The sequence below is a fragment of the Falco rusticolus genome, chromosome 15 (genome assembly GCF_015220075.1).
Source record: "Falco rusticolus isolate bFalRus1 chromosome 15, bFalRus1.pri, whole genome shotgun sequence".
Classification (NCBI taxonomy): Eukaryota; Metazoa; Chordata; class Aves; order Falconiformes; family Falconidae; genus Falco; species Falco rusticolus.
The window spans coordinates 17,823,622-17,836,969 of NC_051201.1; the positions used below are offsets into that span (position 1 = coordinate 17,823,622).

Sequence of the window (13,348 nt, forward strand, 5' to 3'; positions counted from 1 at the left end):
GGGTGTTTGGATTCGAATGCGCGTCGCGAGGCCGAGGGGCAGCGGCGCAAGCGCGGTGTGCGGCGGGGCGGCGCTGCCCCCTAGCGCCGGGGTGCGGCATGCCGGGCGAGGAGGAGGACGAGGCCGAGCCGGGGGCCGGGGGCGCGCCCCCCGCCACCGCCCCCTCCCCGCCGGCCGAGGAGGGGGACACCCGGCAGCGCTACGAGGAGCTCTGCAGCAGCCTCAACATGGACGAGCGCGCTCGCTCCGAGGCCTGGCTCAGTTACCAGAGCATGAAGCGCAACTACACCCTGGAGGTGAGGGGCGACGGAGCTGGCGGTCGCGCTGCGGCGGCGGGGCGGGGGGATCGGCCGCGCCAAGGTGAGCGGCCCTGGTCGGTCAGCGCAGCGGGAGGGAGAGAGTTAAGCGGGGGGGAGGGAAGGGGACGGTTCTTGAGGCGCAACGGCCGCTCCCTCACACCGCTCGGGCCTTCGCTCGCAACCGAGAGGGGGCACGTTCCCGTCCGCTCCGCCCACGCAGAGCTGGCCCCGGCCCGCCAGCCCCCGGCCCCGGCCCGCCAGCCCCCGGTCGGGGCCGCGCCTCAGCCGCGGGAGGAGGGACGTTCCCCCGGCGCCGCCGCCGTGAGCGGCCCCCATGCCCGCCGGGGAGCGGGGCTGCCGCGGGCCCGGGCGCTGCCGGCTGGCCGTGCTGCCCGGCTCTGGGCCGGGGGAAAAGCCAAAACAACCACCATTCCGGGCCGTAGCAGTAAAAAGGCGTTAAAACCAAACGCGATCGTATGGCTGTGGTGCTTCTGCTTCCAGCGGCGCAGCTGCCGGGCGCGGTGCGGGGCTCCCGGTGGGGGGTTACCGGGGCCGCCCCCTGCCCGCTTAGGTGCTCTCGGCTCAATTAGAACCAACGGGGTTTTGCGCGATCGCGGCGCAGAACTTCGCAGGCGGGCGAAGGCGGGCGGGGTTGGTAACATCGTTCTTTAAAGCGGTGACATGACGTGACGCAGTTTTGTTTGGGCGATGCCTTTTACCGGGTGGCGTTTTAAACGTAAAGGTGGCGCTGAGGGTGGCGGCCCGCCTTCGGCCCCCGGGGGCTGTTCGGGGCGTTGCGGGGCTCCCCTTGCCGCAGCCGGGCCGTTGGCACACCGGGAGCGGTTAGCCCTGCCGTGCCCGGGCCGTGTGCTCGGCCCGAGGGAGCTGTTCTGCCTGCGGGCACCTCTGTCACGCTGCCTCACCGTCGGGAAGGGGCTGGGAAGCTCAGAAATAAAACTTTCCTTTTGCTAAAAGCCTCTGCTCGTCTGGCCCTGTGACACCGCATAGCCCGAGAAACCCACGGCGTCGAATTCAGCCTTCTGTGCCCCGGTTTTTTAACTGTCTTTTTCCCATTAAAACATATGGGTTTTTAAACGGAAGACGGAGAGTATGATTCGAAAGGTTTTCGTTGGAATTAATTTCTCTCTTTAAGTACCAGACCGAGGAATGGTGGTGGTGTGCAATACAGAGAAAAACGGAAACTACGTTTTTCCGTTCCCGCTGCCTGTTCACGGCAGAAAAATGTTCTGACAGCAAGGAACTGGAGCTTTTAATAATATTTTTTTGAAGGCCAAGGCAGTACAAAACGTTATAGAAGAGCAGCAGTTCAAACCTTATTACTGGAGAAGAGCAACACCGAAAATATATTGTTAAACTTTGGGTCAAGTGTGAAATTGACGAAGGTAACTAGTAACTATGTAATTGTAGCAGTGACACTGTTCAGTATTAAGTATCTGTTTAAGCCCTTGTTTTTCCCTGTAGTTGAAAACACAAAGTAGTTAAAGAGAACTTTGAAACAAGGTATCAACTTTGTTACTGGTTGAAATTGATTTCTTTAGGACGCAGTTCTGGTCCTTCCCCTCTGGTCCTTCCCCCCCCCCCCCCCCCCATGGTAGGTGCATATCTGGAAGGGGTGTTTTCCATGAAGTCTTTTAGATGCCTGATGTTTTAATTCACAGGGAAATGATCTGCACTGGCTAGCGTGTGCCTTGTACGTGGCTTGCAGAAAAGCAGTTCCAACTGTGAGCAGAGGGACAGCTGAGGGAAATTACGTATCTTTAACCAGAATTTTGCGCTGTTCAGAACAAAGGTAACTTTTCTTTTTGCTAATTTTTACACACTTACAAAATTTTGAAGATTGCTTATCAGCTTATGAAATTTAGAAACTGAGAACGCAGGCTAAATGTCTTTCTAGTTTCCTGCTTTTACAGGCAGAATATATATATCACTGGAATCTTTGTGTTAGAGCTCGTTGCCACACAAGTAAGACACTTTCATTTGGTCATTACCGTGTTGCAGAAACACTGGTTTTCAAAATCGGAGATTGATTCCCTGTCTCAAAGGAGAAAGAAACTGGTCCCTGAGTAATAGCCTATTTTTGAAGAGTGTGCAAAGTGTGAACTTCTCGCATGAGAAACCTTTTTTAATTGATTGTGAAAATAGGCACACAATTTATCTCTTCTCTCTCTTTTTTTTTTTTTTTAAGAAGACTGAAGTTTTACTTGCTTTATGAAATTGCAGTGGTGTCAGAATCTGACAAACAAGTTTGTATCAAATATTTATATCTACAAAACAAGAAGAGCAGTTTCCTAAAACAGTTGACTTTATTTATTAGCAATCTGATTGTTTTGTAACAATTTAGTAGATTTGGAGCGGGAATGTTCTTATGTACTTTTTCTCCCTATCTCCTTTAGTGTTGGAGCACTGCTATCGGTTTAAACAATGCAAAAGTGTTTCTTTAAAAACTTAATGTTTTTTTCCCCCTGAATCAGAAATTCAGCAAACTGAATGTGGATAAAATGTTTCTGTGATCTGGGCCATCAAAGACTAGTAAGACTGAAAAAGTAGGTGTAGAAAAAAGAAGAGTGAAAAATAAATGAAAGCCAGATTAATGGAGTGAAATTTACTGAAACTTAGGGTTTATTCATACTTTGTAGAATCCTTTTAGCATTGTAGAATTCAGAGTTTGTTTTATTTAAGTTAATGAATTATTCAAAAAAATGAGGGAAATCTGTTTTTAATCTGTTGGAGTTGATTATGTCTTTGAGAAAAAGCCGGAACTGTGAATTATAGTTAACGTGGTCATCAGCCGAGGATTTATATTTTTATATTTTTATAGATATTTTTATAAATATTCTGTGAGCTGTCTGAGTTCATGGGTTATGGGTGAAGGACTAGCTGAGGGTACACTGTCATGTTTGCAATACCACCTTTTTATCAGTACCTTGGGAAGTAGAAATTTTGTGGAGAATGTGTATTTCTGCAGGAAAACAAGCTTTTCACATCTAACCCATTTGGTATTTTCAGTTTGATCGAGTTTTTTAACAAGATGAAAAAGTGGGAAGACATGGCAAATCTACCGTCCCAATTCAGAGAACGAACTGAGAGATTAGAGAGAAACTTTACAGTTTCCGCAGTAATTTTTAAGAAGTACGAGCCCATATTTCAGGACATTTTCAGATATCCTCAAGAAGATCAACCTCGTCAACAGAGAGGAAGGAAACAGAGGTACGTTCCTGTTACTTCCAGCCTGATTTTAGAGCATTTCTGTTACAAAAATATAACAAAGCCACTGGTTGTTTTAGTTGTATTTTTGACTGTATTTTCATAGCCGTTATTTATAATATCGGAATTGGTCTGTGTCCTGGCTCACAGTAATTTTTGAATCGTTTTTTTTCAGTTTCTCAGATATGACAAGGTGCAGGAAATCCCACAGCTGCTAAGTTTCTATGATTTGGGGGGGAGGGGGCAGGGAATTAAAATCAGTTTGTAGACGAGCGTAACATTAGTGTTTCTAAGCTGAGAAAGGCTGGAAGAATTTGATCACTGTATGATCTGTATAGCCTCAATAGCTCATAGAACAACTCGGTCTGTTTCACTGCCTACTCATTCCCATAGTCGTCTTCATCAATGCAGATCTTCTGGATATTTTACTTTATTGTAGAAGCTTTGTTTCTTTGTTCCTGTTCATATTAGAGGTGCTGTGGAAATTAGTGCTAGCATTTTTTTCTGGTTATTTTGATCTTAACAAGATTTCATCTGTTTGTGCCAGCACTTAGCCTGGCTTGTCATTTCTCCTGGTAGTTAGTAGAGACTGATTTATTCCCTTTCATTATTTCTTTAGTCTTTGCTGCTGTGAACTGTGTTTTTTTGGTTGCTTTTATATTGAGGGGTTTTTGGTTTGGGTTTTTTTTTTTGTTTGTTTGTTTGTTTGTTTTGGTTTTATTATTTTCTTTTTCTAGCATTTACAGGCTATTTCTAGGTGGGGGTTTTGGCTTTTTTTTCTTCTTAGTGATTCTTAGTGATTTTCTTCTTAGATTCACTTAGCATCACTTAGTGGCATTAAGGTGTTTGAATCTATAATAAAAGACAGGATTGTTCCTAAGTAATTTTGTTGGAGAATGCAAAAGGTGAGTAAAATCCCATTGGACTATAGATGGAATAGAGTTATGTATTGAGATCAATATTTGCATATAATGGTGAAATTAAAATATGGTGTGTATGTAATTCTATGATTAGAACTAGAGTAAACCCTTCTAGCTGGTTAGCTTGGATAGTAAGGTGTGAAGTAATTTTTAAGTTGGAAGATGATACTTACTTATTTTGGGGTGAAATGCAGGTTAATTTTGACGTTTAATACCATACTTAGCATAACCTGATGCAATAAGAAAATAAAAGATTAAGGCTGATTAAACTACTGGAGAAATGGAAAAGACTATGGCCTCACCATGAATTAATTAGGCCTTAATGAAATAATTTCCAACTTAAATACATAATACTGGATGAAATAAATAATACTGAATACAGTCTTATGGAGCAAGCAATGCTTCTAGAAACAGGAAACCTGATAAAAACTGTTTACATTGTGCAAATGCTGCTTGGTTTTGAGGCTCACATGCCTATTTTACAATCTAAATTAAAAAATGCACTTTAAAAAAAAAAAAAAACTAGAAGGGATGAGATAATATTGGGCAAAACATCTCTGTGCCACCTTCTTTCTTTGCTGCTCTAATGTTCTGCTGCCCTGGGGATGAGCTGCGATATATGAAATAGCACTTCCAGGGATATGGTATAACATGGTATATGGAAACAAGGAATGATGCTGTGAAGCTATAAGAATCAGTGCTGGGGGAGTCTTTTGGTGGGTTTTTTTGTTCTGTCTTTATTTATTTATTTATTATTTATGTTTATTAATATGTTACGAAGAACACAAACCAAACTTACTAGCCAGTAATACGAAAGTAGGCAGGAGATTTAGGAAAACTGTCCAGTATGTTATACATGATAGTATTAAGAAATAACAAATCCTCAATAGCTGCAAAACTTTTGATTTAAGAGCAGTCCTCATGAATGAGTTTTATTTTGTTTGAAAGTATTTAAAACTAAGACAAGCAGAGGAACTTGGTTCTGATAAAATTTAATATATTTTGAAATTCTTTATACTATATAAAGTTCTATACAAAATGCTTTACATCAGTATATAGATGACACACAGTTCTGAAAGTTTCGCCTGTGTGAATATATTAATATAAACACACACTGTGTGATGTGTTCCTCCAGGAACCTGTACACATGTTTATATTGCTGAGGTTGCTTATGAAGAAGGAATTTCAACTGTGGTTCTCAAACTATTTCAGTTGACTATATTATGTACCGTTTGTTGTAAGCAAAAGCAGAAATAACATTTTCTGTAGATTTTAATACAGATATTTGCCTGTTCTTTGGAACTCAGATCACACTTTTGTCTTAAAAGGAAACGTTTAGGCGAGCCATATTTAAATTTAAAGTGATTTTCTGCTCAAGTCTTGGCCTACTTTTAATGGAATCTGCTGTAGTGGTATTTGAATCATTACGTGCACGCTGAGACTGGGCTTCCACTTTGTGCCTGCACTAAACCAGTGTGCAGCTTGTTTTAGTGAGGTTTTTGTTGGAAGGGTGTAAGATTTTGGCCACGCTATTGTAACACTTAATTTTCTTTTGGAACGATTGAACGTTGTGTGATGTTCTATTGGTCTTAATTCATGGAGCTTATTGGGTGTCGTCTTGCTGTGTTTTTCCCCAAAAGGCGACAACCGTGTACTGTGACTGAAGTTTTCCAGTTTTGCTGGGTGCTGTTTGTTCATGCAAAAGGTAAGAGATTTGAAAGGGATTAAATCCAGAAAACCTGGTTTTGTTAGTCATTACATCAGTCCTTGAATACTGAATAGGTGCAAGCATTGCTGAATTAAGAAATGCCTTTGGAGAAGGAGCCTTCTCAGAACAGCCCGAAGTAATGAATTTCGTCTTAATTTCCCCAGGTCTCTGTTTTACCACACTTGTAGGGTGAGCCATATGACCAAACAGTTTGCTTTTATATGCAATAAATTAATAGGTGGCTTTTATATGGAACATTTTATACAAAGTTACCAGTATTGAGAAGTTTTATGCTGTAATTCAACGGAGAAAAATTAGCTTAGCATTTTAGTGAATTAATATTTAGATGTTGTTGTAATTAACATAAGGTGTATATGTATGTTTACTGGGAACAAAGAATATTTGAATTCCTCCTACCTTTCCAGCAACACTGAAAATATTTAATGAATTTTTTTCTACAACCTACTAAAAATTTATCCTAAAATGCTAGATCTGTATACTTTCCTGCTAGTATCACAGACAGCGTTCTAATTCTTTTGATAGCCTGTTTGCTCCCCTACCTTTTTAAAAAATGAGCACACGGCAACTGTACCAAATAACTATATGCATTACTAAATAGGTCTGCACACGCCTGTCTTGCAAGGGTGATTTTCTTTTGGTTTTGGGACATAGCACTATATACAGAAATGGCTGACTTGAAGACTGAGATTCCTTTGGAAGATGTGAGGGGGTCCTCTGTTAGTATGCTTCTGTAGAAATAATGCAATGAACAGACAATATATTGCAACGTATATACAACTTTTATCATAATAGCAGCCTTAAACCTAATAAGAATAGTAGAGGATTTCACAGTTTTTCTTGATAATGACTGATGGAGAAAAAGCCACAGGAGGGAACGAGATTAAGTCTTTATTTTAGGCCTAAGTTGTCCGGTCATACCACATGTAGTCCGAAGTCTTCCCTCACTAAACCTGTGTCTTAAAGAGTTTCTGCATACCTAGGGCTTTATTCAAGTACTGCTTAGATGGGTGTTCGCTGGGAATTCTGTATAGGAGAGTGTTTTGAGGAAAATAAAGACAAGATTTACATTCACTGAAAGAATGCCTTTGTAGGTTCAGGTCCATCGATAATTTCCAGAGACATTTTACATTTGTCCGTACCATAACTTCTAGTAGAAGAAAACTAACAGTTCCGTTTCTAAAAGAAAGGGATAAAAGGAGTTTTGGTTTGGTTTTGAGGTGTGTGGTGGGGTGTTTGTTTTCCGATTTAGAAGTGAATCAGTGTTAAGATTCCTGCAGTGTGCTGTAATTTCCTTAATTGGCTGCTTTTGAGGATAGGACAGAGTAGACTGTTACAATATTGAATTATCTGGCACTTGTTTTGTACAACACAGATTAGCCTTTCTTTCTACACTGTACCACATTGCAGGGGGTTGCCAGCAACTCCCTTTAGGAAAAGGTACTGGCCACATTACTTGGACCCTCACCACCACGTCTTTGGGCAAGGATCAAGAGGGGTGTGGTACTGCACGAGTGCGGTACTGAACATTGCATCTTATGTAGAAGATGCCGTTTTCCAGTAGGCTGCAAATTCCACTTCACTGGGGAAGAGGAACCTTTCCTAAACAAGTTGGTTGCTTGCAACCCTCAAACAGTATGATTGTTGGGTTTTTTCTTTTTTTTTCTTTCTTTTTGTTCTTCAGTCCAGTATAGCGCTCGCAAGTAGTATGAAATATCTATTCGTATTCCACTGAGTCCGGGGGAGAGTTGGTCCTGTACTTTATTTCTAGTCAGTCAGGACTTTACCTCTTTAGCATAGTTAGGCAACTGAGAGAGTAAGTAGGTCATTCTGAAAAATCACAGGGTTTTCTTTTCCATTCTATAAAATCCCTGCTTTTATGGGTACACTGGACAGTCGACAAGATGCAGAGGGACTTTTTGAGTCTTCCTATTGCCAAATTATTGGTTAATATCTTTGAGGAACTACATCATCATTAACTACATGTTTATTAGCGAGCAGTTTCAGATAGAAATTAACTTTGTACAGAATACCATGTTGATGACGTACCCAAATAAATGTGACAAGAAAAAAGGAAAACATACAGTAATTGTAAAGCTAGTAAATGACTAGTGGTACATTTATTCAAGTGTGGCAGCACAGAAATGGAAACTAAATGGTGATCATTTAAGGCACTTAAGTATTCATGTTGTTCACTGTGTTTAGAGGGTTGGCAGTAATCCTTATCATGGCAACCGCACATCAGTGCAAGTTCAGGCTTGTCTCTGATATTTCTGCAAGCCTGAAGATCATTGCGTTCAGTTTCACAAAGGCGGAAAGTACAGGTCTTGTTCGTGCCTTTGGTACGCGCTGCAAAGTAAGGCAGTGACTTTGTTTAGCAATACTGCATTTCTTAGGTACTGTTTTTAAGAATTTCTATTTAAATTCTTTACCTTGACTTTTGTCTTTCTTTAAAATGGAAATGGAAAAAAAATTACGCTGCACTGTGATAACTGTTTTTTTAATTGTTTAGTAAAAGGCTGTGAAAGGGAGTAGTAAGCTATTGTTTGAAATGTCATTGACAAATTATTTGTATGAAACTACTGGTATTGTAAAATTGGATTTATTTTTGACGGCTGACAGTAACAATTGCCATGCTGGAGTTCAGGGTTATGAAAATGAAGCTATATTACAAGAGTTACTCCTTGAAGATTCTGATTTATTAACATTTTGCTATTGTATTTAGCTTTCATTGCTTTGCTGTGAATGTTTAATGATTTGCAGATAACTGATAAATGTGTACAGGTAATTCAAATTTCATGTAGGCTTCATTGTTTTAAATAGATCCAGATATGTGTATTGGAATTATTTCTCTTTTAACAGACATGGAATCAGAAAATTGAATATAAATTTGAACGAAATAGTATGTTACTAGTAGAAAAGTAACAGCGTAATTCAGAAAAAATCTTTTAATCGTGTATACATTTTGATGTGTTCTAAGTGATTTTATTACTGTGTGTTAGATTTCTTCAAGGATTTAAAACTGTTCTTCATAGTGGGTTCAGCTAAGTGGTTTGGAGCTTACCTGAAAAGAGAGGAGGAAAAAAAAAAAAAGAGAGAGTAGAAGAGTTATTAGTATTGAAAGAGTAATAGAAAATCATGCTGTGCATAGAAATTAATGGAATTGTGATTTATGGTTTTAATTAATGGTACAGTTTATTTTACCAGACTCTTTTTAGTTATGGCTGTTCCTCTAAAGGAGTATCATAAACCTAAACGAGTTCAGTAAAAAGACGAATGAAGCTGAATATGATCTTTGTGAAAGGTAATAATAAGAGTGAAGAGGTTACAGGGATTCTTTTCTGCAGGAAGATGATAAATAAAAAAATACTTGCTACATTGTAAACCAGATCAGAGGCAGCCGTTTTAACTCTTTTTGTAAAGCACAAGAGATATAAAGTTAAATTTATTACTGTTTATAATGAGCATGCCCCCAACAACATTTTTTGTAAACAAAAGATTGGTAAAGAAAAATGACCTCCTGACTTGGCATTGAATATAGATTTATTCTGGAGAATAGGGCAGGGACTGACGGAGGGGGTGGTGCTTTCTTGTTCTGCGACATCTGAACGCTTGGGTCTAGCCTAGCTAACGTTACAGTTGTTTGCAACACTTCACAGTGATGCAAAATTGGGGAAAGGGAAAGTCTCAGTCAGAACCCATTCTTCCCCCTTAACACGCCTTTAGCATAACGTTCTGCTTCAGGCAGATGGAGTAAGAATCTGTGAAGGACGTAGCGCTGCCAGGCAGTGGGGCTTGTGTTGCCAGAGTTATGGTAACAAATTTTTCTTCCTTGAGGCAGTTTGCGTTATACAGTTTATACTGCTTCAAGTTATTTATTCGCTGATTAATCAGATTACTGTGCATGAGGGAGTCTGCAGTATCATGTTTATCAACATTTTGGTAAGGTTTGTTTTCAAAACAGCACAATATATTTGAGTTCCTGCACAATTGCCGCCGTTTCTGAAAACATATTTTCCTATTATATTGGCTATATTTTATTAAGTGTGTGTCTGGTTTACTACCTGCGTTTCTATCCAGATATTTATAGTCACCAGAGTCTGTATTTCCAAGACTCCATGGTTGATCGTAATACAAATATCAACAATTTCTTGGTTAAAAGAATATTAAGTCTATGTGAATTTTAATTAAATGTTGTATGTCTTTTTAATATTGAAGGTAATTTTCCTATGATCAGTGATGACTTGGTCAATTCCTACCACCTCTTGTTATGTGCTTTGGATCTAGTGTATGGAAATGCTCTCCAGTGTCCTAACCGTAAAGAACTTCTGAACCCTAATTTTAAAGGTATGCTGGAAAAAACTCTCTATGCAAAGCCTGCAAGAACTTCTAAGGCTATTGAAGCTAGTATGAATCTGTGTGGCAGAGAGCAAGTCGAATAATAATTGCTTTGAAATATGTGGGAATTAATATTTTGCATATCTGGCCACACAGATTTATACTAATGTAGTATGTCATAACAGACTACCGAATTTTGTCAATAATATAGTAAGTCAAGAATTTAATTTACAATGGAAATACCATGGAAGAAAGTTCCAGAGTAAGAATTTCAGTTGATGACATCGCAGTGACAGAGTGCCTCATGATGCAGTCGTTACTGCAGACAGTCAGACTGGAGAGTTCCCGTGAGGCAGCAGCTTGGGAAGATCCAGTGCTTGGATACGAGAGTGGCAAGCTGGTTGTTCCTCTCATTTCTGGATCGCTGCTTTTCTTTTTCTGAAAAGAATGGAAGTGTAGGTTGGCTTGATAACCACAAAGGCAAATGAATGGTAAGAAGTTTCCGTTGAATTTCTGATGTAATTCTTTCCAGGCTTATACTTCATTCTCAGTGCTGTACAGTATTCGCGTTTACTTTGTAGTGGTTTGGATGTGAACCGGGACCATTAGCTCAGATCTATTTGAATAAATCTTTTGGTTCACAAGTTTGATCTGTTTTTTTAGTTAGAATTTATATTTTAAATTTTTACTACTCGGTATCTAACTTTTTTTAATCTCTGACTAAAAATTGACTTTCGAGAACATTATCAAATTGAGTGGGCATTATATAATTAATAATTAATTCAAGGAAACTAATTAGTTTCCTATTTTAACTTCACACTAACTAGACTACACAGCATAGAATTTAAGTTTAGTAAGAAAACAGGATATGGATATGCAAAATAGAATAATACAGTATTTTTAATTATAGGTTTACCCGAAGACTTTCATAGTAAGGATTATAAAGTATCCTCTGATCCTCCCTGCATCATTGAAAAACTGTGTTCATTACATTATGGATTAGTTTTAGAAGCAAAAGGCATAAAGGAACATTTTTGGAAGCCATATATTCGGAAACTTTTTGACAAAAAGGTTGGTTCCTAAATTTGTAATGTAGAAAAAGTTCTTCTTACTCATTATCTTTTTAAGAACTGACAAGTCCATCCTTTGTTCTTATCTGCCTTGCAGCTTTTAAAAGGAAAAGATGAAAATCTGACTGGATTTCTAGACCCTGGGAACTTTGGAGATAGTTTGTGAGTCACTGTATTTGTGCTTTGGTTTGCATTAGCATCCCTCTCTAATACAATTGCACTTGCATTATTATTTGTATCTTAACAGTAATAGTAGCTAGCTGACTTGCGTATTTGTTGAAGTTTACATGTTATGTTGTGTTTCAGTTCCTTCTCTTTGAGGTGGTATGGTCTGAGGCGTATTTGAATGAGGAGTGATTCCTCGGGAGGGTGTTACTTGATGTCTGCTTTTATTCCTATGTTTCTATGTTGCCTCAGATATTTTTTTATTATATAACTCAAAGTGTTTGTATTTAAAAGATGTGGGAGCACACTGAATGAGTTTGAAGTGGGAGGGGAAAAAATGGGGTTTTGTGGTATTTTTTTCTGTATAAACCCAGAGATGCTTATGAGTAGGACTTTCTTTGAAATAGTATGAAAATGGTAAGCAGAGTTTATGGTGATGTGATGCTGTGTAAGTTTGGAGGAGTTTCCAGCCAAATACAAATTCTCGATGTTTTATTGTGTTCCTCGTGCAGCTATACTAAGTGGCAAGCCATCAGGCATAATGGGAGAATAACCTTCTTGCCACTGTCACGTTTGAGATGCTGTAGATTTTAAAGGCACTCCAATGCTTAATTCAGGGTTAAAGGAAGTTCTGAAGTAGACATCCAGCAGGCCAGAACTGTGTTCGGTAATAACCAAGTGAACAAAGCACTGTCTAAATACAGAGGGGTTTGTATCTGCCTTTTCCTTTCTGCTGTAGCAAAGCCATCAACAAGGCCTACGAGGAGTATGTGTTGTCGGTAGGAAATCTGGATGAGCGAATATTTCTCGGGGAGGATGCAGATGAAGAAATTGGAACGCTCACGAGGTGCTTAAACACAACTTCAGGAATGGAAACAGCTGAAAGAGTACAGGTGAAGCATAATTTGCAGCAGCACTTTGACAGGGTGAGTATGACACGGTCTGTGTTGCTGTTTCTATATGGAGAATAAGTTGAGCTGGTCTGTGTCCGACGAGGAGAAGCAGCTACTAGAAATTACATGTATGCCTATGAGTACAGAATGTCAAAACGTTCCTGAAGATGTAAAAGATGTCTTAAGGGAGGAAGGACACAAGGCAGGCAAATAAAAGAGGGATATAAGCTCTATTAGCACTATCAGATGACAGGGAGCAAAGGGGTAAAAAGTCTAGGTCACTGAGATAGTTAACGTGAGCTCTTCCCAGTGTGAGAATTGGTTGATGGCTTTCAACATTCTGGAGAGAAAAGATCACAATAACCTTATTTGCAACATCAGTGCAAAGAGTTAATTCTTTGCGTCTGATATATTTAAAGAAATAATCAACCACGAAGTTCTGCTGGTGTAGTTCTGGGTGTGTAACTCCTGTAGGTTTCTGTAGCAATGAAACGGTGTGGCCCCTAACACAGCAGCTCGCAGCTGCAGTGCTTGTGCTGTCTGTGCTCCGGGGCGTCCCGGCAGGGCTGGGGAGCCCTCTTCCCTGGCAGGGTATGGGCACAGAAGTAAAACACACTTAGGAGGGGGGGGGGGGGGGGGGGAGTGGGAGGAGCATTGGGAGCTAGACTTCATGGTGAAAAGACTGCGAAATGTAATGTAGTTGTTAAAATAA

At 40.1% G+C, this 13,348-nt stretch overlaps 1 protein-coding gene across 7 annotated transcripts in view; it reads left to right on the plus strand.

The window, feature by feature from the left end:
• RBL2 (RB transcriptional corepressor like 2) overlaps positions 1-13,348 on the plus strand; it is a 25,111-nt gene continuing 11,763 nt past the window's right edge. For 3 of the 7 annotated variants that reach the window (XR_005107606.1, XM_037408654.1, XM_037408655.1), the window contains exons 1-9: positions 2-296; positions 1,590-1,702; positions 1,979-2,109; positions 3,327-3,527; positions 6,085-6,149; positions 10,389-10,517; positions 11,419-11,579; positions 11,676-11,740; positions 12,483-12,669. Coding sequence is in view for 6 of the 7 variants with exons in the window: in XM_037408654.1 (XP_037264551.1) it covers positions 17-296; positions 1,590-1,702; positions 1,979-2,109; positions 3,327-3,527; positions 6,085-6,149; positions 10,389-10,517; positions 11,419-11,579; positions 11,676-11,740; positions 12,483-12,669 (1,332 nt within the window). In the remaining variant the exon portion in view is untranslated. Of the gene's footprint in view, positions 297-1,589; positions 1,703-1,978; positions 2,110-3,326; positions 3,528-4,873; positions 5,161-6,084; positions 6,150-10,388; positions 10,518-10,919; positions 11,000-11,418; positions 11,580-11,675; positions 11,741-12,482; positions 12,670-13,348 lie in introns of those variants that run through there. The other 4 variants (XM_037408657.1, XM_037408656.1, XM_037408658.1 and 1 more) reach the window with 4 other exon arrangements.